Source organism: Salmo trutta, chromosome 28, assembly GCF_901001165.1.
Source record: "Salmo trutta chromosome 28, fSalTru1.1, whole genome shotgun sequence".
In the NCBI taxonomy this organism is placed as follows: domain Eukaryota; kingdom Metazoa; phylum Chordata; class Actinopteri; order Salmoniformes; family Salmonidae; genus Salmo; species Salmo trutta.
In genome coordinates this window covers 38975580-38997929 of record NC_042984.1, presented here as the reverse complement: position 1 = coordinate 38997929, position 22350 = coordinate 38975580, and the positions used below count along the sequence as shown (strand labels likewise).

At 49.2% G+C, this 22350-nt stretch overlaps 1 protein-coding gene across 2 annotated transcripts in view; it reads right to left on the bottom strand.

Annotated features, from left to right (window-relative positions):
• adcy6a (adenylate cyclase 6a) overlaps positions 1-22350 on the bottom strand; it is a 58334-nt gene that overhangs the window by 30483 nt on the left and 5501 nt on the right. For both annotated transcript variants that reach the window (XM_029719948.1, XM_029719949.1), the window contains exons 2-3: positions 20807-21027; positions 19658-20570 (exon numbers count right to left, since the gene is read on the bottom strand). In XM_029719948.1, the coding sequence (XP_029575808.1) occupies positions 19658-20569 (912 nt within the window). In that variant the 5' untranslated portion in view covers position 20570; positions 20807-21027. The remainder of the gene's footprint in view (positions 1-19657; positions 20571-20806; positions 21028-22350) is intronic.

Here is a 22350-nt window from a genome sequence, read left to right as displayed (position 1 = left end):
AGGTCGACCGATTAATCGGCATGGCCGATTAATTAGGGCCGACTTCAAGTTTTCATAACAATAGGTAATCAGCCTTTTGGATGCCGATTATGGCCGATTACATAGCAATCCACGAGGAGACTGCTTGGCAGGCCGACCACCTGTTACGCGAGTGCAGGGTAAGTTGCCAAGGTAAGTTGCTAGCTAGCATTAAACTTATAAAAAACAATCTTAACATAATCACTAGTTAACTGCACATGGATGATGATATTACTAGTTTAACTAGCTTGTCCTGTGTTGCATATAATCAATGCAGTGCCTGTTAATTTATCATTGAATCACAGCATACTTCACCAAACGGGTGATGATTTAACAAAAGCGCATTCATGTCAGGGTATATGCAGCAGTTTGGGCCGCCTGACTCGTTGCGAACTGTGTGAAGACCATTTCTTCCTAACAAAGACCGTAATTCATTTGCCAGAATTTTACATAATTATGACAAAACGTTTATTCTTTCAGTGAAATACGGAACCGTTCCGTATTTTATCGAACGGGCGGCAACCCTAAGTCTAAATTGTCACGACTTCCGCCGAAGTTGGTGCCTCTCCTTGTTCGGGCGGTGTTCGGCGGTCGACGTCACCGGTTTTCTAGCTGCCACCGATCTACGTTTCTTTTTCTATGTTGTTCTATCTTGATTGTACACACCTGGTTCCCATTACGTTATAATTTATTCCCTATTTAACCCTCTGGTTCCCACATGGTTTTGTGCGTGTTTGTTCTTTGTTTAGTGTTCAAGACTTCTGTGAGCTGGTGTGTTTTTCCCTGCGTGGAAATCATTGTTGTTTCATTTCGAGTAAAGTACGTCTTTTACTCAGTTATGTGTCCTGCGCCTGACTCTGTCCTAACCGCTGCACACTGACACTTGACAGAAACACGCACCCTAAAAATGGAGTCAGCAGGTGCACCCAGTCCTCCGTTACAAGTGGAGGAGCGCGTCCAGCAGCACGCAACGATGCTCCAAAATCTTGGCACAGCCATGGATCGCGTGCTGCACATCATGGAGCGATGGGAGAGAAGGGGTTTTCCCACTCCCCCATCAACTTCACCCCAACCCACACCACTATCCACCCCTCTGTCACCTGGACCCAGTGGGATTCGGCTCTCGCTCCCGAGGGCATATGATGGGACGGCTGCCGGGTGCCAGGGGTTCCTGCTCCAGTTGGAGCTCTACATGGCGACCGTCCACCCGGCTCCCTCGGGACACGAGAGCGTGTCCACCCTCATCACCTGTTTGTCGGGGAAAGCGCTTGAGTGGGCCAACGCCGAATGGGGAGGAATAGACGCAGGAATTGGTCCACTATGAGGATTTCACCCGCCGCTTCAGGGCGGTCTTCGATCATCCACCTGAGGGGAGAGCGGCGGGGGAACGCTTGTTCCATTTCAGACAGGGGATGAGGAGCGCACAGGACTTCAGGACCCTGGCTGCCAGCGTGGGATGGAATGAGAGGGCCCTGATTGACCATTACCGGTGTAGTCTACGTGAGGACGTTCGTCGGGAGCTGGCCTGCAGGGACACCACCCTTACCCTCGACCAGCTGGTGGATTTATCCATCCGGCTGGATAACCTGTTGGCCACCCGCGGACGTCTGGATCGGGGTCCGTCCATTCCATCCCCCAGCACCTCTGATCCTACACCTATGGAACTCGGAGGTGCTGCTCTAAGGGTGACCGGAGGGGGGGGGGGGGGGGGGGGGGGGGGGGGCGTTTCTTGCACCACTGCTGGTCGGTGCCGGAGAGGTTCCCCAGGGAGTCGAGGCAGCAGGCAGGGCACTGGTGGATCACCCCAGGTGAGTAGGCACCCGACTCACCCAGAGCTCCCTGTTGCACACATGTGTGTATGTATAGAATTTCCTTAGTTTTCCCCGCATTCCCAGCATAAGGAGTTTGTAGATTCAGGCGCAGCTGGGAACTTTATTGACCGTTCATTTGCACTTAGATTAGGGACCCCTATTGTTCCTGTTGATGTGCCCTTCCCTGTACATGCCTTAGATAGTCGTCCTTTAGGGTCGGGCCTGATTAGAGAGGTCACAGCTCCACTATGTATGATAACGCACTTGGGTCATGAGGAGAGAATTAGTCTCTTCCTGATCGATTCTCCTGCGTTTCCTGTGGTGTTGGGGCTTCCCTGGATGGCCTATCATGACCCCACTATTTCGTGGTAACAGAGGGCTCTTAAGGGATGGTCACGTCAGTGCTCAGGGAGGTGTATAGGTGTTTCCATAGGTGCAACTACGGTGGAGACTCCAAACCAGGTCTCCACCATGCACATCCCCCCTGAATATGCCAATTTGGCTCTCGCCTTCTGTAAAAAGAAGGCGACTCAACTACCACCCCATCGACGGGGGGATTGTGCGATAAATTTCCCGGTAGACGCAGCACTTCCCAGGAGTCACGTGTATCCTCTGTCACAGGAGGAGATGGCGGCTATGGAAACATATGTCTCCGAATCTCTGGGACAGGGATACATTCGGCCTTCCACGTCACCTGCCTCCTCGAGTTTCTTTTTTTGTGAAGAAGAAGGATGGAGGTTTATGCCCGTGCATTGATTATAGAGGTATAAATCAGATCACGGTTAAGTACAGTTACCCGCTGCCTCTCATAGCCAGTGTGACCGAGTCATTGCACGGGGTGCGCTTCTTCACCAAATTGGATCTCAGGAGCGCTTACAACCTGGTGCGTATGCGGGATGGGGATGAGTGGAAGACGGCATTTAGTACCACCTCTGGGCACTATGAGTACCTCGTCATGCCGTACGGGTTGATGAATGCTCCATCAGTCTTCCAATCCTTTGTAGACGAGATTTTCAGGGACCTGCACGGGCAGGGTGTAGTGGTGTATATAGATGACATTCTAATATACTCCGCTACATGCGCCGAGAATGTGTCCCTGGTGCGCAAGGTGCTTGGTCGACTGTTGGAGAATGACCTGTACGTCAAGGCTGAGAAATGTCTGTTCTTCCAACAGTCCATCTCCTTCCTAGGGTACCGCCTGTCCGCGTCAGGAGTGGAGATGGAGAATGACCACATTTCAGTCGTGCGTAATTGGCCGACTCCAACCACGGTAAAGGAGGTGCAGCGGTTCTTAGGGTTTGCCAACTACTACCGGAGGTTTATCCAGGGCTTTGGTCAGGTAGCGGCTCCCATTACCTCCTTGCTGAAGGGGGGACCGGTGCGACTGCAGTGGTCAGCTGGGGCGGACAGGGCTTTTGGTCACCTGAAGGCTCTGTTTACCTCGGCTCCCGTGCTGGCTCATCCTGATCCCTCCTTGGCATTCATAGTAGAGGTGGACGCGTCCGAGGCTGGGATAGGAGCTGTGCTGTCTCAGCGCTCGGGTACGCCACCAAAGCTCCGCCCCTGTGCCTTCTTTTCGAAGAACCTCAGCCCGGCGGAGCGAAACTATGATGTGGGGGACCGGGAGCTGTTGGTTGTTGTCAAGGCTCTGAAGGCGTGGAGGCATTGGCTTGAGGGGGCTAAACACCCTTTCCTCATTTGGACTGACGACGGCAATCTGGAGTACATCCGGGCGGCAAGGAGAATGAACCCTTGCCAGGCAAGGTGGGCCATGTTTTTCACCCGCTTTGTTTTCACCCTCTCTTACAGACCAGGCTTCCAGAACGCTAAGGCAGACGCACTGTCCCGGATGTACGACACAGAGGAGCGGTCCACGGATCCCACTCCCATACTTCCGGCTTCTTGCCTGGTGGCACCGGTGGTATGGGAGGTTGACGCGGACATCGAACGGGCGTTATGCGTTAATCAGTATTGGCTTTTTTTGGTCCTCCAATAATCGGTATCGGCATTGAAAAATCATAATCGGTCGACCTCTAATCTCCATAGCACTCCACACTGCCCTCACCCACTTGGACAAAAGGAATACCTATGTAAGAAGGCTGTTAATTGACTGCAGCTCAGCATTCAACACCATAGTCCCCTCCAAGCTCATCACCAAGCTCAGGATCCAGCAACTAGATCCTAGACTTTGGGACGGGCCGCCCCCAGTCGATAAGGGTAGGCAACAAGACATCCACCACATCAACACGGGGGCCCCTCAGGGGTGTGTGGTTAGTCCCCTCCTGTACTCCCTGTTCACCCACGACTGTGTGGGTGAACAACTCCAACACCATCATCAAGTTTGCTGATTATACAACAGTGGTAGGACTGATCACTGATGACGATGAGACAGCCTATAGGGAGGATGTCAGAGACCTGGCAGTCTGGTGCCAGGACAACAACCTCTCTCTGTCAAGAGGTGAGTGTAGCTGGTGCATGGAAGTCTGGCGCAGGAGAGCAGAAATGAGTGGACAAAGCACTTTACTTAGGCAATCATGTTAACAGAACGCAACCGCGTCACAAAACAAATGCCCAAAGACCAAGTAAGGCAGCACAAAGTACTAAACCCAAGTACAAAGTACCGGCTGCCACAAAGCACGGGTAATAAAACAAAACCTGGCGCAAACCAGCCAGAAGCGTGCCAACTTTAACAATAAAGAATCTCACACACAGACATGGGTGGAACAGAGGGTTAAATACACGACAAGTAATGAGGCTAAATGAAAACCAGGTGTGTGGGAAAACAAGACAAAACAAATGAAATATGAAAGGTGTATCGGCGATGGCTAGAAGACCGGTGACGTCAACAGCCGAACGCCAGCCCGAACAAGGAGAGGAAGCGACTTTGGCGGAAGTCATGACAGTACCCCCCCCCCTTGACGCGCGTCTCCAGCAGCGTGTCGACACCGGCCTCGGGGACGACCCGGAGGGCGAGGTGCAGGGCGATCCGGACGGAGACGGTGGAACTCCCGAAGCATTGAAGGTTCCAACACGTCCTCCACCGGAACCCAGCATCTCTTCTCCGGACCGTACCCATCCCACTCCACGAAGTACTGAAGGCCCCTCGCCCGACGCCTTGAATCCAGTATGGAGCGAACGGAATACGCCGGGGCCCCCTCGATGTCCAGAGGGGGCGGAGGAACCTCCCGCACCTCAGACTCCTGGAGCGGGCCAGCCACCACCGGCCTGAGGAGAGACACATGGAACGAGGGGTTAATACGATAATCGGGGGGAAGTTGTAACCTGTAACTAACCTTGTTCAGTCTCCTCAGGACTTTAAATGGCTCCACAAACCGCGGCCGCAGCTTCCAGCAGGGCAGGCGGAGGGGCAGGTTTCGGGTCGAGAGCCAGACCTGGTCCCCCGGTGCGAACACCGGGGCCTCACTGTGGTGACGGTCTGCGCTGGCTTTCTGGCGCAGCACGGCCCGCTGAAGGTGAACATGAGCAGCATCCCATGTCTCCTCCGCACGCCTGAACCAGTCGTCCACTGCAGGAGCCTCGATCTGACTCTGATGCCAAGTCGCCAGAACCGGCTGGTACCCCAGTACGCACTGGAAGGGGGAGAGGTTAGTAGAGGAGTGGCGGAGCGAGTTCTGGGCTATGTCTGCCCAGGGCACAAACGCCGCCCACTCCCCCGGCCGGTCCTGGCAATAAGACCTACCCACATCCTGGTTAACTCTCTCCACCTGCCCGTTACTCTCGGGGTGGAAACCCGAGGTGAGGCTGATCGAGACTCCCAGACGTTCCATGAACGCCCTCCAGACCCTCGACGTGAACTGGGGACCCCAACCAGACACTATATCCTCAGGCACCCCGTAGTGCCGGAAGACGTGTGTAAACAAGGCCTCCACAGTCTGTAGAGCCGTAGGGAGACCGGGCAGAGGGAGGAGACGGCAGGACTTAGAAAACCGGTCCCCAACGACCAGGATCGTAGTGTTATCCTGTGAAGGAGGAAGATCGGTAAGGAAATCCCCGACAGGTGCGACCAAGGCTGTTGTGGAACGGGTAAGGGGTGTAGCTTACCTCTGGGCAGGTGCCTAGGAGCCTTACACTGGGCGCACACCGAGCAGGAGGAAAACAAAACCCGGCGCAAACCAGCCGGAAGCGTGCCAACCTTAACAATAAACAACCTCACACACAGACATGGGAGGAACAGAGGGTTAAATACACGACAAGTAATGAGGGAAATGTAAACCAGGTGTGTGGGGAAACAAGACAAAACAAATGGAAAATGAAAGGTGGATTGGCGATGGCTAGAAGACCGGTGACGTCGACCGCCAAATGCCGCCCGAACAAGGAGAGGAACCGACTTTGGCGGAAGTCGTGACACTCCCTCAACGTCAGCAAGAAAAAGGAGCTGATCGTGGACTACAGGAAGCGGAGGGAAAGGCACACCCCCATCCACATCGATGGGGCTGTAGTGGAGCAGGTCAAGAGCTTTAAAATCCTCTGTGTCCACATTACCATTGTCCAAACACACCAACACAGTCGTGAAGTGGGAACAACAACGCTCCTTCCCCCTCAAGAGGCTGAAAAGATTTGGCATGGGCCTTGAGATCCTCCAAAAGTTATACAGCTGCACCATTGAGAGCATCTTGACTGGCTGCATCACCGCTTGGTACGGCAACTGCAAGGCATCCAACTGCAAGGCGCTACAGAGGGTGGTGAGTACAACCCAGTACATCACTGGGGCCGAGCTCCCTACCATCCAGGACCTCTATACCAGGCGGTGTCAGAGTAAGGCCCCAAAAATTGTCAAAGACTCCAGCCACCCAAGCCATAGACTGTTCTCCGTGCTACCGCATGGCAAGCAGTACCAGTGCACCAAGTCTGGAACCAACAGGACCTTCAACTGCTTCAACCCCCTCAGGAGGCTGAAAAGATTTGGCATGGGCCCTCAGATCCACCAAAGGTTATACAGTTGCACCATTGAGAGCATCTTGACTGGCTGCATCACCGCTTGGTATGGCAACTGCAAGGCATTCAACTGCAAGGCGCTACAGAGGGTGGTGAGTACAACCCAGTTACAGCTCCCTACAATCCAAGACCTCTATACCAGGCGGTGTCAGAGGAAGGCCCCTAAAATTGTCAAAGACTCCAGCCACCAAAGCCATAGACTGTTACCGCAAGGCAAGCGGTACCAAGTCTGGAACCAACAGGACGCTGAACAGCTTCAACCCCCAACCCAGCAGACTTCTAAACAAGACTGCTAAATAGCTAATCAAATGGCTACCCGGATTACCTTGCTTCAACCTTTTTTTGCACTGACTCTCTTGCACTAACTCTATGCACACACACTGTATTCTACCCACACACTCACACACACTGACAGCCCAACACACACATACGCAACATGTGCACACATGCATACTGTCGCCACACACAAACACACTTTCACACTCACCACATACGCTGCTGCTACTGTCTATTAGCTATCCTGTTACCTAGTCACTTTACCCCTACCTATATGTACAGTACATACAGTGCATTTGGAAAGTATTCAGACACCTTCACTTTTTCCACATTTTGCTACGTTACAGCCTTATTCTAAAATGGATTAAATAAATCAAATCTACGCACAATACCCCAATAACGACAATGCGAAAACAGGTGTAGAAATTTTTGCAAATGTATATAAAAAAAGAATACCTTATTTACATAAGTATTCAGACCCTTTGCTATGAGACTCGTAATTGAGCTCAGGCGCATCCTGTTTCCATTGATCATCCTTGAAATGTTTCTACAACTTGATTGGAGTCCACTTGTGTTAAATTCAATTGATTGGACATGATTTGGAAAGGTTAAAACCTGTCTATATAAGGTCCCACAGTTGACAGTGCATGTCAGAGCAAAAACCAAGCCATGAGGTAGAAGGGAATTGTCCTTAGAGCTCAGAGACAGGGTTGTATCGAGGCACAGATTTGGGGAAGTGTACCAAAAAATGTCTGCAGCATTGAAGGTCCCCAAGAACACAGTGGCCTCTATCATTCTTAATTGGAAGAAGTTTGGGACCACCAAGACTCTTCCTAGAGCTGGCCACCCGGCCAAACTGAGCAATCGGGGTGAAGGGCCTTGGTCAGAGAGGTAACCAAGAACCCAATGGTCACTCTGACAGAGCTCCAGAGTTCCTCTGTGGAGATCGGAGAACCTCCCAGAAGGACAATCATCTCTGCTGCACTCCACCAATCAGGCCTTTATGAAAGGGTAGCCAGACGGAAGCCGCCACTCAATAAAAGGCACATGACAGCCCGCTTGGAGGCACCTAAAGGACTCTCAGACCATGAGAAAAGATTCTCTGGTCTGATGAAACCAAGATTGTACTCTTTGGCCTGAATACCAAGTGCTATGTCTGGAGGAAACCAAGCACGGCTCATCACCTGGCCAATACCATCACTACGGTGAAGCATGGTGGTGGCAGCATCATGCTGTGGGGATGTTATTCAGCGGCAGGGACTGGGAGACTAGTCAGGATCAAGGGAAAGATGAAGAGCGCAAAGTACAGAGAGATCCTTGATGAAAACCTGCACCAGAACGCACTGGACCTCAGACTGGGGCGAAGGTTCCCCTTCTAACAGGACAACAACCCTAAGCACACAGCCAAGACAACGCAGGAGTGGCTTCAGGTAACCAAAAAAAGTGTTAAACAAATCAAAATATATTTTTGATGACAGCCTTGATGACAGCTTTGCACACTCTTGGCATTATCACAACCAGCTTCATGAGGTAGTCACCTGGAATGCATTTCCATTAACAGGTGTGCCTTGTTAAAAGTTAATTTGTGGAATTTCTTTCCTTAATGAGTTTCAGCCAATCAGTTGTGTTGTGACAGGGTAGGGGTGGTACACAGAAGATAGCCTTATTTGGTAAAATACCAAGTCCATATTATGGCAAGAACAGCTTGAATAAGCAAAGAGAAACAACAGTCCATCATTAATTTAAAACATGAAGGTCAGTCAATCCATAAAATTATTCAAGTGCAGTTGCAAAAACCATCAAGCGCTATGATGAAACTGGCTCTCATGAGGACCTCCACAGGAAAGGAAGACCCAGAGTTACCTCTGCTACAGAGGAAAAGTTCATTAGAGTTAACTGCACCTCAGAAATTGCAGCCCAAATCAGAGTTCAAGTAACAGACACATCTCAACATCAACTGTTCAGAGGAGACCGTGTGAAACAGGCCTTCATGGTCAAATTGCTGCAAAGAAACCACCACTAAAGGACACCAATAATAAGAAGAGACTTGCTTGGGCCACACCTCCAGGCTGTGTAAGGGCTATTTGACCAAGAAGGAGCGTGATGGAGTGCTGCATCAGATAGCCTGGCCTCCACAACCCCCGACCTCAACCCAATTGAGATGGTTTGGGATGAGTTGGACCGCAGAGTGAAGTAAAAGCAGCCAACAAGTGCTCAGCATATGTGGAAACTCCTTCAAGACTGTTGGAAAAGCATTCCTCATGAAGCTGGGTGAGCATGCCATGAGTGTGCAATGCTGTCATCAAGGAAGAAGAATCTAACATATAAAATATATTTTGATTTATTAAACACTTTTTTGATTACTGCATGATTCCATATGTGTTATTTCATAGCTTTGATGTCTTCACTACTTTTCTATAATATAAAAAAATAGTAAAAATAAAGAAAAACCCTTGAATGAGTAGGTGTGTCCAAACTTTTGACTGGTACTGTATGTAAATGGATTATTTCAGTTTTTTATTTTTAATACATTTGCAAAAATTTCTAAAAAACTGTTTTTGCTTTGTCGTTATGGGGTATTGTGTGTAGATTGATAAGGGAAAACATAACAAAATGTGGAAAAAGTGAAGGGGTCTGAAGACTTTGTGAATGCACTGTAGCTACCTTAATTACCTCGTACCCCTGCACATCGACTCGGTAGTGGTATATAGCGTTGTTGTTTTTACTTATTGTTACTCGTTATTCACTGTGTATTTATTCCTTGTGTCATTATTTTGAGTATTATTATTTATTTATTTTCATCTTTAACTCTGCATAGTTGCATTTCACTGTTAGTCTACACCTGTTGTTTACGAACCATGTGACCAATAAAATGTGATTTGATTTGCAGCACCAAAAAGGGCCACTAGATGTCTTGTGATAAATTACATAACATCTTTGAAAGATACCAAAAGTCTGGTAGTTTATTGGTAAACTTCTAAAGTTTCCAGTAATATAACCTCCCTTTGTAACCGTAGTCTAGCATTTGGGGATAGGGTTTGGCCTGGAGATGCCCTGAATTGGCCTTTACCTCCCAGATAGCAGTAAAGCTATTCCAGGATTTTCATAAAGCCTGAATAGCAATTATTACAGTGTTTAAAAACGTATACGAGTTGCATTGGGATTGCAATTTCACACACACGTGCACGCACACACAGCAACTACCCACTAAGGTCTTTAAGAGAACGCTGAACCCTCCATTATTGTAAATGGAAACAATATGTGCAGTCCTCTCAACCTACACAGAAATGCACACATGTGCCCACGCACATGGCACAGGCACACACACACACACACACACACACACACACACACACACACACACACACACACACACACACACACACACACACACACACACACACACACACACACACAAACACACACATTACATTTTTTTATCACTTTGGTACAAGTATGTGGTAAAATTTCACAACTCTTAGTACAAAATTCAAAACAGATCACCAAAAAAGGCTGTATTTTCAAAACTCTAAGCCATTTTCAATTAACTAAGTACAACACACAAAATCACACAGTAACTTTTCCACCAAACCTAATCAGTGTTTCATCTAGAAATACCTTTCATATAAAGGAATTGCCTTTCACAATGCAATGCTCACAATGCTTTTCATATGATTTTCTTCTCATTTGTTTAAATACATTTGACCATCACTTAATCCAACTGTGCTTAATGGTTAACCACTTAACTGTTTGGTAAACCTATAGACTTTCAACTGGTTTGTCTATTATATATGGATTTTGAGAACTACAGAAATAGAATGTGTGTTTGTAAAGTTCTCTCCAAAACTCTTGAGCGTGCCGTCCTTGGCCAGCTCTCTTGCTATCTCTCTCAGAATGACCTTCTTGATCCAAATCAGTCAGGTTTCAAGACTGGTCATTCAATTGAGACTGCTCTTCTCTGTGTCACGGAGGCTCTCCGCACTGCTAAAGCTAACTCTCTCTCCTCTGCTCTCATCCTTCTAGACCTATCTGCTGCCTTTGATACTGTGAACCATCAGATCCTCCTCTCCACCCTCTCCGAGTTGGGCATCTCCAGCGCGGCTCACTCTTGGATTGCATCCTACCTGACAGGTCGCTCCTACCAGGTGGCGTGGCGAGAATCCGTCTCCGCACCACGTGCTCTCACCACTGGTGTCCCCCAGGGCTCAGTTCTAGGCCCTCTCCTATTCTCGATATACACCAAGTCACTTGGCTCTGTCATATCCTCACATGGTCTCTCCTATCATTGCTACGCAGACGACACACAATTAATCTTCTCCTTTCCCCCTTCTGATAACCAGGTGGCGAATCGCATCTCTGCATGTCTGGCAGACATATCAGTGTGGATGACGGATCACCACCTCAAGATGAACCTCGGCAAGACGGAGCTGCTCTTCCTCCCGGGGAAGGACTGCCCGTTCCATGATCTCGCCATCACGGTTGACAACTCCATTGTGTCCTCCTCCCAGAGTGCTAAGAGCCTTGGCGTGACCCTGGACAACACCCTGTCGTTCTCCGCTAACATCAAGGCGGTGACCCGATCCTGTAGGTTCATGCTCTACAACATTCGCAGAGTACAACCCTGCCTCACACAGGAAGCGGCGCAGGTCCTAATCCAGGCACTTGTCATCTCCCGTCTGGATTACTGCAACTCGCTGTTGGCGGGGCTCCCTGCCTGTGCCATTAAACCCCTACAACTCATCCAGAATGCCGCAGCCCGTCTGGTGTTCAATCTTCCCAAGTTCTCTCACGTCACCCCGCTCCTCCGCACACTCCACTGGCTTCCAGTTGAAGCTCGCATCTGCTACAAGACCATGGTGCTTGCCTACAGAGCTGTGAGGGGAACGGCACCTCCGTACCTTCAGGCTCTGATCAGTCCCTACACCCAAAGAAGGGCACTGCGTTCATCCACCTCTGGCCTGCTCGCCTCCCTATCTCTGCGGAAGCACAGTTCCCGCTCAGCCCAGTCAAAGCTGTTCGCTGCTCTGGCACCCCAATGGTGGAACAAGCTCCCTCACGACGCCAGGACAGCGGAGTCAATAACCACCTTCCGGAGACACCTGAAACCCCACCTCTTTAAGGAATACCTGGGATAGGATTAAGTAATCCTTCTACCCCCCCCCCCAAAATATATTGATGTACTGTTGTAAAGTGGTTGTTCCACTGGATATCATAAGGTGAATGCACCAATTTGTAAGTCGCTCTGGATAAGAGCGTCTGCTAAATGACGTAAATGTAAATGATTGCTAAATGATTTGGTCATCATATAAAAGAAGGTATGTGAACACTTGCAATTTCTTTCAACATGGAACAGGACAGACAGCATGGGAGAGGAGGAAATCAAAGAGCTCGTGTACAAGGGGCCCGTCAAAGAGGTGGGCATGGGTCCTGTCAAAGAGGTCAAAGAGGTGGGTATGGGCCCTGTCAAAGAGGTCAAAGAGGTGGGTATGGGCCCTGTCAAAGAGGTCAAAGAGGTGGGTATGGGCCCTGTCAAAGAGGTCAAAGAGGTGGGTATGGGCCCTGTCAAAGAGGTCAAAGAGGTGGGTATGGGTCCTGTCAAAGAGGTCAAAGAGGTGGGTATGGGCCCTTTCAAAGAGGTGGGCATCAGAGAGAGGGAGGCAAACGGCGTGGAACTGTTGTGTCTAATGAAGTCCGGGCCATCTTGGTTGACCATGGGGTAAACAGAGGCTGCCAGATTAGTTCCCCCCCCAATCTGAAAAGATCATCTGTCAATTCGATCGTGAGAACATTTCACCAAGAAGTCTGCAGGATATGCACTATGCTTTACCATTATATTTACAGTAAATAACACTGTAACGCATGTAAATTCCCAAAACATGTTACATTATTCTTCCAGTATGATCTATTGACAGTATACTCTGTTCTAACCTCAGAATTGACAGAAGAACCCATGTTGGTGTCCGTGGCCGTGTGCTGACCGACCAGCAGGGGTGGGCAGTGGTGAAAATGGTAAGGGCCAGGAATGACATATGGCTTCCGAAATAGAGCAGGCCATTGAGGAGAATGATGACACCTTAGGCCAATGTGACATCCATCAGCCTACCAACAATCACCTGCCTTTTGAAGAGGCAGCAGGTATCTATGAAACACATTTACCTGGTGCCTTTTGAGAGAAACAACAACCGGGTGAAACAATTGCGGGCCGCGTATGTTCAGGTACACCACTATATACTGTATTACAGTTACTGTTTGATGCACATGCTACTTGACAACTCCATATTAGAACTATATTGTAAAAAATAAATAACCAAAATATATTTTTAGAAGGTGATGGTGCTTGATGCTGCTGTGAACCATCACAAGTATATCTTTGTCGATGGAGCGGGCTTCAACCTGGCCAAAACTCGTCGCCGTGGGCGGAAGCACATTGGCCAACGGGCGACCGTCCAAGTGCCTGGACAACGTGGGGGAAACATCTCCATGTGCGCAGCTACCTCTGAAGATGGTGTGGTAGGACGTAGGCCATTACTTGGATCCTACAACGCTGCAAACCTCATTGTATTTCTCAATGAAATTGAGCAGGCCTGTCAAGGTGAAGGGGTCACCTATGTCATTGTGTGGGAGAACGTCAGGTTCCATCATGCAGAGGTGGTTCACGCATGGTTTCGGACTCATCTCCGATCTGTAACCCAATCTATACCTGCCCCCATACTCTCCTTTCCTCAACCCTACTGAGGAATTTTTTCAGCATGGAGGTGGAAGGTATACAATCGCCATCCCCATGAGCGTGTCACCCTCCTTCTGGCCATGGAAGAGGCATGCGACGACATCAATGCAGACCAATGTCAATCTTGGATTCACCATTCCAAAAGGTTTATCCCACAGTGCATGAACAATGAGGACATTCACTGTGAGGTGGATGAGAATTTATGGCTAAATGCTCAAGACAGGCTTGATGCAAATGAATGCGTGCTAAACGCTGTTTAATTTTCATTAATTTCATTTGTTTCATTTAATTTCTTACATGTGATTACATACATGTACCAATGTTGCAATTATATCTGAAAAATAACGGGGTTTTTTTTGCATTAATGATTGTAGAGAATGTCTTCCTTGAGCACACTTTTGATTACACATTGGATAGATATTATTGGGTAATGTAAGTGTGTTGCCTAATGTGAAAACTGTGTAATTTACAGTATTGTGGCATATTACTTTCAGTACTTCTAAGGACGATTTAAAACACGTGTCTTGCATTGTTTGCTATTGGATTAACTGGTAGTTAAAACTACTAAATTGAGAAGATATCCTTATGTTGTGTTTGGGTGATTAAACCCATGTTCTCATTACATTTCACAATAAACTTATGTTGAATAAATGGTGGTGTGGTGAGAAATGTTTACAATCCAAATGAATGCACAGTGACAGGTTTTGAATGAAGGACTGGCTGCGTTACAAGTGTGAACAGTTTGGAGTTTTGTACTAAGAGTTGTGAAAATGTACCACATACTTGTGAAAACACTGCCAAAGCCATTAAAAAAAATTGTAAAAAGGCTACAGTGCCAGTGAGTGAAGAAGAGGTCTTATTTCCACATTGTAACGTTTGTCGTCGGGAGATGAGGAAGTGGACCAAAACGCAGCTGGGAGCGAATACATGTTTATTTAACACACTAGAATTAAACATGTACACAAACTCAAGGAAAAACTGCCAATACGTTACGTGCTCAAATAACGAGACAACAACCCACAAACATCGTGGGGGAAAAGGAACTTAAATGTGATTCCCAATCAGACTTCACAAGCGACGGCTGTCTGATTGGGAAATCACCCCCGAGCCCAACATAGAAATAAAACACAAAGAAAGGCTATAACCAAAACATAGAAAATAAAGCATAGAAATGCCACACCCTGACCAAAATAGCAGAGTTCACCTGGTCAGGGCGTGACAGTACCCCCCCTCCAACGGTGCGTACTCCCGGCGCACCAAACTAAAGTCTATTAGGGGGGGACCCGGGTGGGCGCCTCACCCTCGGTGGAGGCTCTGGCCCCGGGCGTGTTTCTCCCCCTGCCTCCACCCTAGCCCTACCCCTCTGGCCCGGACTGGACCACTGTGGAGCGGCATGCTCAGGCTCCGGAGCGGAGCCGTCGACCGGAACATGATTGGGCACCGGTGGACCAGACACGGGCCGTGCCGGACTGTGGACACGCACCGTGGGCTTGGTGCGGGGAACAGGGACGGGCCGGACAGGACTGTGGACACGCACCGTGGGCTTGGTGCGGGGAACAGGGACGGGCCGGACAGGACTGTGGACACGCACCGTGGGCTTGGTGCGGGGAACAGGGACGGGCCGGACAGGACTGTGGACACGCACCGTGGGCTTGGTGCGGGGAACAGGGATGGGCCGGACAGGACTGGGGACACGCACCACTAACCTGGTGCGGGGAGCAGGGACGGGCCGGGCCGGACTGGGGACACGCACCACTAACCTGGTGCGGGGAGCAGGGACGGGCCAGACAGGACTGGGGACACGCACCACTAACCTGGTGCGGGGAGCAGGGACGGGCCGGACAGGACTGGGGACACGCACCACTAACCTGGTGCGGGGAGCAGGGACGGGCCGGACAGGACTGGGGACACGCACCACTGACTTGGTGCGGGGAGCAGGGACGGGCCGGACCGGACTGGGGACACGCACCACTGACTTGGTGCGGGGAGCAGGGACGGGCCAGACAGGACTGGGGACACGCACCACTAACCTGGTGCGGGGAGCAGGGACGGGCCGGACAGGACTGGGGACACGCACCGTGGGCTTGGTGCGGGGAACAGGAACGGGCCAGACAGGACTGTGAACACGCACTGGTGACCTGAAGCGTGGAGCCGGTTTAGCCACTCGTCCTGGCTGGATGCCCATCCTAGCACGGCATGTGCTGGGCATGGCCACCGGACGCACCGGGCTGTGCGGGCGCACTGGCGACACAGCGCGCAACTCAGCATACCATGGCTCCTCCTCCAGATCTTCCCTCTGCAGGTCCTCAATCAAACGCCTCATCTCCTTCTCTTCCTCCGCCGTCATCCCCCACGAGAGCAGTGGTCTGGGCTCTTCCTCTGCCCTTCCGGACCACCCCATTAGCCCCCCCCCAAAATTTTCTTGGGGCTGTTTTCCGGGCCTCCTCGACCGCCGCCTGCGAATCCGTCTACCGGCTGGCTTTTCCTCCTCGACCTGGGAGTCCGTCCGCCAGGGTCCTTTCCCCGACATGATCTCCTCCCAGGTCCAGAACTCCTTTCCCTCGCGAGCCCATCTCTCGCGCTCCTTTTCCTCCCGCTGCTTGGTCCTGGTTCGGTGGGTTGTTCTGTAACGTTTGTCGTCGGGAGATGAGGAAGTGGACCAAAACGCAGCTGGGAGCGAATACATGTTTATTTAACACACTAGAATTAAACATGTACACAAACTCAAGGAAAAACTGCCAATACGTTACGTGCTCAAATAACGAGACAACAACCCACAAACATCGTGGGGGAAAAGGAACTTAAATGTGATTCCCAATCAGACTTCACAAGCGACGGCTGTCTGATTGGGAAATCACCCCCGAGCCCAACATAGAAATAAAACACAAAGAAAGGCTATAACCAAAACATAGAAAATAAAGCATAGAAATGCCACACCCTGACCAAAATAGCAGAGTTCACCTGGTCAGGGCGTGACACACATAGACCATGGCAGAGCAAAGGCCCCAACACATCCTGGGTCTAGATTTCTAATCCAGCCCATGTTCTCAGCAGGGGGGGCTTGGATCAGTGACAGGCGGAGTGAGGCCAGCCACGCAAAAGGCAGGCAGGCAGGCAACATACCCTACATCCTAATTATACCACAATGTCATTCCACTGTGTGTGTGTGTGTGTGTGTGTGTGTGTGTGTGTGTGTGTGTGTGTGTGTGTGTGTGTGTGTGTGTGTGTGTGTGTGTGTGCGTGCGTGCGTGTGTGCGTGTAACGATTTCACAAATTCATTATCTGTAGCTAACGACGCCAACAGAATCCCAGCAAGGTTAATGAGTTATCGGAGAAAGGGGAAATACTTGCACACAAGCATATAAAAGTGATGGATGGCACTTTATTACTGTACAGCCATGTACACACATATACGATGACATTCAGAGGGAGCTTCGTTCACTTTAGCACAGCAAACAAAACACTATGTGCTTTGTGTCACATGCATGATGTGGGGGTCATTGAGAACACCATCCCATTCCGCACATACCCAGTAGCCCAGTTCTCACCATATAGCACAATAGAGACGTTACACAGATGCTGGTGGGCTACCATATTCTTGAGCAGTGATCTTTCCTTACAGTGGCTTGAGTAATACAATCAAGCATCTGCCTCGTCAATAATAGACATTCGTCTAGTCAGAGGTGACAGCTTAGTATATTTCAGCCTCAATGTATGAGAGGTTGTAAACTATCTCTTAGCTCTCTTTCATAGTAACCAAAAAGGTTCCCTTTTCCTCTTCCTAAATAACATCCTTTGGTAAACAATGACGCTTTCTACAAAATATAATGTGTATGGAGTCTATAGTGTCTATATATCAGGGCTGAGAATTGCCAGAGGACCTCATAATATGATATTATCACCGTACTTAGGTGCATATACAATGTACTGCGATTCTCATAATTCTATACGTATTGCAATTCGATACTGTGATTTTATTGCGTCTTCGTTGTTCCAAACATATCGCTTATCGTGTTTGCTGCAGAGGGATAAGAGACAGCCAATTAGAAAATGAGTTTTGACGAGTCGTGGAAATCAAAGTGCTGAAAACAAATTGGCTCGCTATTTAAAAAGATGATGGAGAACAAGATCTGAAGGGATAATACTAGAGTAATGAAGCAGGTACAGCTGACTAGCGCAAAAAAAAGTTTTGCGATATTGTCCCCAAAAATACTACGATATATCATCAAAAATAATACCCTGATATGTAACTGTATCGATTTCCCCCCCCGTCACTAGTATATATAAAGCCTAGAATTCTGACATGAAGTCATTTCGTGTACAATTGCCTTCTGAAAATGTGAACCTTTACAGAGGCTGAGCACTCTCCCAGTGGGAAGAAATCCTGTTGTTTTAAATCAAGGGGGGAAACAATATTGTAACGACTAATATTCCACCATGAACTAGGCCAAACGTTATTTTGTCCCCTTATTGTTTTCGTGGAATGGTCTCCCCATTATTCCTTTCCTATACCTTCCCCCAATGGTCATAAACAGTTACACAACAGTTACAGTAGTACAGAATGCACCCAGCCTCAGCCTCCATACAGCACCCCCACCCTTGTAAAAATGCACAAAGTGTCCCTTGTGTGGGAGCACAGAGACCTGAGTGATACGGCTTAATAGTATTATGGGCTATGGTATTCTCTCTCTGGCACACACACACACACACACACCCGCCTGTGTGAGCATGTGCACGCAGACACATACACACAAACACGCACACATCCGGCCGGCCGGCCGAGGTGGTTCATTCAGCCCATTGACCTTCAGCTAGCCCCTGGGTCCTTGGCATGACGCACAAACAACATACAGTAGGCCACACACACACACACACTGCCTACAAAACATTCAGAAATCTACTGGCAACACAGCGACAAACACAGTGTTCCACCCACTGAGCAAAACACAGTGAAACACATTCATACAAGCTGCCAAAAAAACGATGTATTGTCAGTAGGGAGGGGCAGGGTTATTAGAATATTCCAATATCCGAACGGACTTTAGTATTGGATCTACTTTTGGAGAGTATTCATTTTTGAGATCATTATATAAAATGTTGCGTTTTATGAAGAAAAAAAGTATGCGGTGGCCCATAAAAAAAAGTTGCACAGGTAGCCTACACACGTTTCACTCATGTAGCTTGTTGTTATTGTTGGTCAATCAATGCGGCGCTACAGTCAGAGGCTCCATGTGTAGCAAGTGAAGTGAGTTGTAGGCAAGGACGCCTCAAAATAGCCTCAGTTAGCCTCAATTAGCCTTGCAAACTTTAGCTAGCTAGCTGGCTAACTTAGCTGGCGACTGTAGCTAGCTAGCTTCTTCACAACAAGTTGACGCAGTCAAGACAGTCACTACCAGATGGTGTGATAAGATAAAACTTGGCGGCAAAAAGTTTGTCTAACTAGCATGAGTCGGTTTGGCTACTTTCTATCTCTCTCTTTCCCTCCGTGCCACACACATAGTCACACGCACCGGCCCCTGCTCCTCTCTCACCCCTCACCCACCCTTCCAAGCAGGCTCTCTCTTGAGTCGAGCGAGCAAGTCTTCATTGAAGTAAAAGAATATATATATATTATATTTCGACTATCCAGATATCCGAAAAACTACTGTGTTATTTTTCTAATAGTGAAATCATTTCCAAATGCCTATCTCTACTTGTCAGACTAGAACCACATGGTCGCCTGCACTGACACAATAATAATATTGTAGCCTGTGCTGTAGGCCCAAGAGGAAGGCCCAGATACCACAAAGTCTCAGCGTGCAGACACTCACTGCAGCCTTAGGAAAATCTTAATAAATGAATATAACACACTGTAGGCCAAGAAGCCTACCTGTTTCCAGAGGAACACGTCTTCCTGGTTGAACTGCCAGGTGGTGACCAGGTGAATGGTGGAGAGCACCCCTCCGCTCAGCACGGCTGCTCTCATCCTGACAGGCAGCAGCGTGTAGATGATGTAGATGAAGAACACAGACCACCAGATGCCCTCAGATGCGCTCCGAGGCGCCACCATCAGCACGCCGAACACCTGCATCAGCAACAGGACCCCGATAACCAGGTAGCTCACCATCCACATGTAGTCCTGGTGGAAGCCGTTCCGGTTACACACAACCATGAGTGCCATGAACAGGGCCATGGCCACGGAGAGGGCCGAGGAGTAGGCCACGTCCGGGGTCGCGTGGACACAGTGGAAGGTCAGCATCACGCCGCACACGATCACTAGCACCCCCATCAGCATGGTGAGGGAGCTCTGGTTGAGCCTGAAGAAGTAGCGCTGGTACAGAAGCTCCAGCTTATGAGACTGGAACTTCTTGGACTGGAACACCCGCACCACCCGCAGCCAGCAGTCTGCCGCCGTCACCACCCCTCCCCCATTGAGGCCCTCGTCACCCCCCTCCCCGCCACCCCCCCCATTCCTCCCCTTCAGGTCCCCGTCCTCAAAGCCCAGGTCGACAGATTTGAGCCCCACCCCTTCACCGGTGACGCCGCCTTTGCCGTAGTGGTCCTCTTGCCAGATGCAGCGCACACCGAAGTTGCCCCCCCCGCCCCCCCCTCCGCAGTGGTGGGTGTTGAGGGGGGCTCCAGAGGGGGGCTCCATGGCGTCCGGGTCCCTCAGGCAGCTCATGTAACGCGGGTTGCAGAGGGATGAGCCTCCCTTCTGCTTGGACTTCTTGCCATTGCGTTCCCCCCACGCGGTCTTGCGGTTGTCGACTCTGGCCACTAGGAAGCCGCTGAACCAGGACATTCTGTGTAGGAGGGAAGGGGGAGAAGCACAGTGTAGGGCAGGTGGGGCTGTTAAGAGTTTGAATAATCATTCATAAATCCGTCAACTTTAACTAGACATGCAACAGTCTTTCTGAAAATTCGACAGAAAAACCCCCACAAAAGACAACAATCTTGACTTGTCTTATCCTAACCTAATGTCCTATAAAAAACAGTTCACCTGTTATTCTACGGACACCAGTATGACTGTGGACTTTACCTGTGTGGGTTCTGGTATATATCCCAGCCCTATCCTCTCCAGCAGGTCCACTCATTTATTCCAGTGGGCAGAGGTTTGAAGAAGTGAGGGGTTTCAGACGCTGTTCTGCAGGGGTGTGGGTGGGTGGGTGTGGTCCAGGGGTCTGTCAGACCAGAGCTTCGGACCTAGCAAGTGGTGTGAAAGGTTTAGGGGATACTCTATGATCTCCAGGGCTTCTGAGTCTGGGAGGAGAGACACAAAACACACACAAATAGAGGTGGAATTAGAAGGGCAGTAGAAGTAAGAGTTGTGTTTGTAAGAAAACCAGAAATCCAATTAACCCTACAATTATGTCATGAGTCAGTGCCAGCAGCAAAAAACAAGTCATACATGGAAGTTATATAATCATCATTTGGAGATGCAGAGCGATTCTCAACACATGTCTTCAAAGAAATGTCAGACAACAACACCACAATCATCACAAATGAAACCTTTGTCAAGGTTTAGTCTATCATTTCATCATAGACCAGTCTGGAGGCTTGACTCGTTAGATGTAAAGAGAAAGGAGATAGCAGGTGGTGGGAGCCTGGCATCACTGGTAGGAAACACAGAAGACATTAATATTATCACTGACTCATTCTCTCACTGATGAAGACAAGATCACAGGAAACTAATCAGATTGGGCAACCATCATGGACATCCTGTATCACTACCCTCCTCCGTCTGTTTACCAATACAGATTAGGGTAGGACAAGCTGGACCTAGATCTGTGGTTTAGTGGCAACTTTGATTCCGAGCAGCTAACCCCTTACAGTGGCTTGAGGAAGTATTCACCCCCCCTTGGCATTTTTCCTATTTTGTTGCCTTACAACCTGGAATTAAAATAGATTTTTTGGGGGGGTTTGTATCATTTGATTTACACAACATGCCTACCACTTTGAAGATGCAAAATATTTTTTATTGTGAAACAAACAAGAAATAAGACAAAAAAAAATGAAAACTTGAGTGCGCACTATTCACCCCCCCCACCCCCCTCAAAGAACTATTCACCCCCCAAAAGTCAATACTTTGTAGAGCCACCTTTGGCAGCAACTACAGCTGCAAGTCTCTTGGGGTATGTCTCTATAAGCTTGGCACATCTAGCCACTGGGTTTTTTGCCCATTATTCAAGGCAAAACTGCTCCAGCTCCTTCAAGTTGGATGGGTTCTGCTGGTGTACAGCAATCTTTAAGTCAATCCAATTGTGAATTGTGAATCTGTGGTACGAGGTCTGTGCTTCGACTAGGCCATTCTAAGACATTTCCCCTTAAACCACTCGAGTGTTGCTTTAGCAATATGTTTAGGGTCATTGTCCTGCTGGAAGGTGAACCCCCGTCCCAGTCTCAAATCTCTGGAAGGAAAACTGAAACAGGTTTCCCTCAAGAATTTCCCTGTATTAAGCACCATCCATCATATCTTCAATTCTGACCAGTTTCACAGTCCCTGCCGATGAAAAACATCCCCACAGCATGATGCTGCCACCACCATGCTTCACTGTGGGAATGGTGTTCTCGGGATGATGAGAG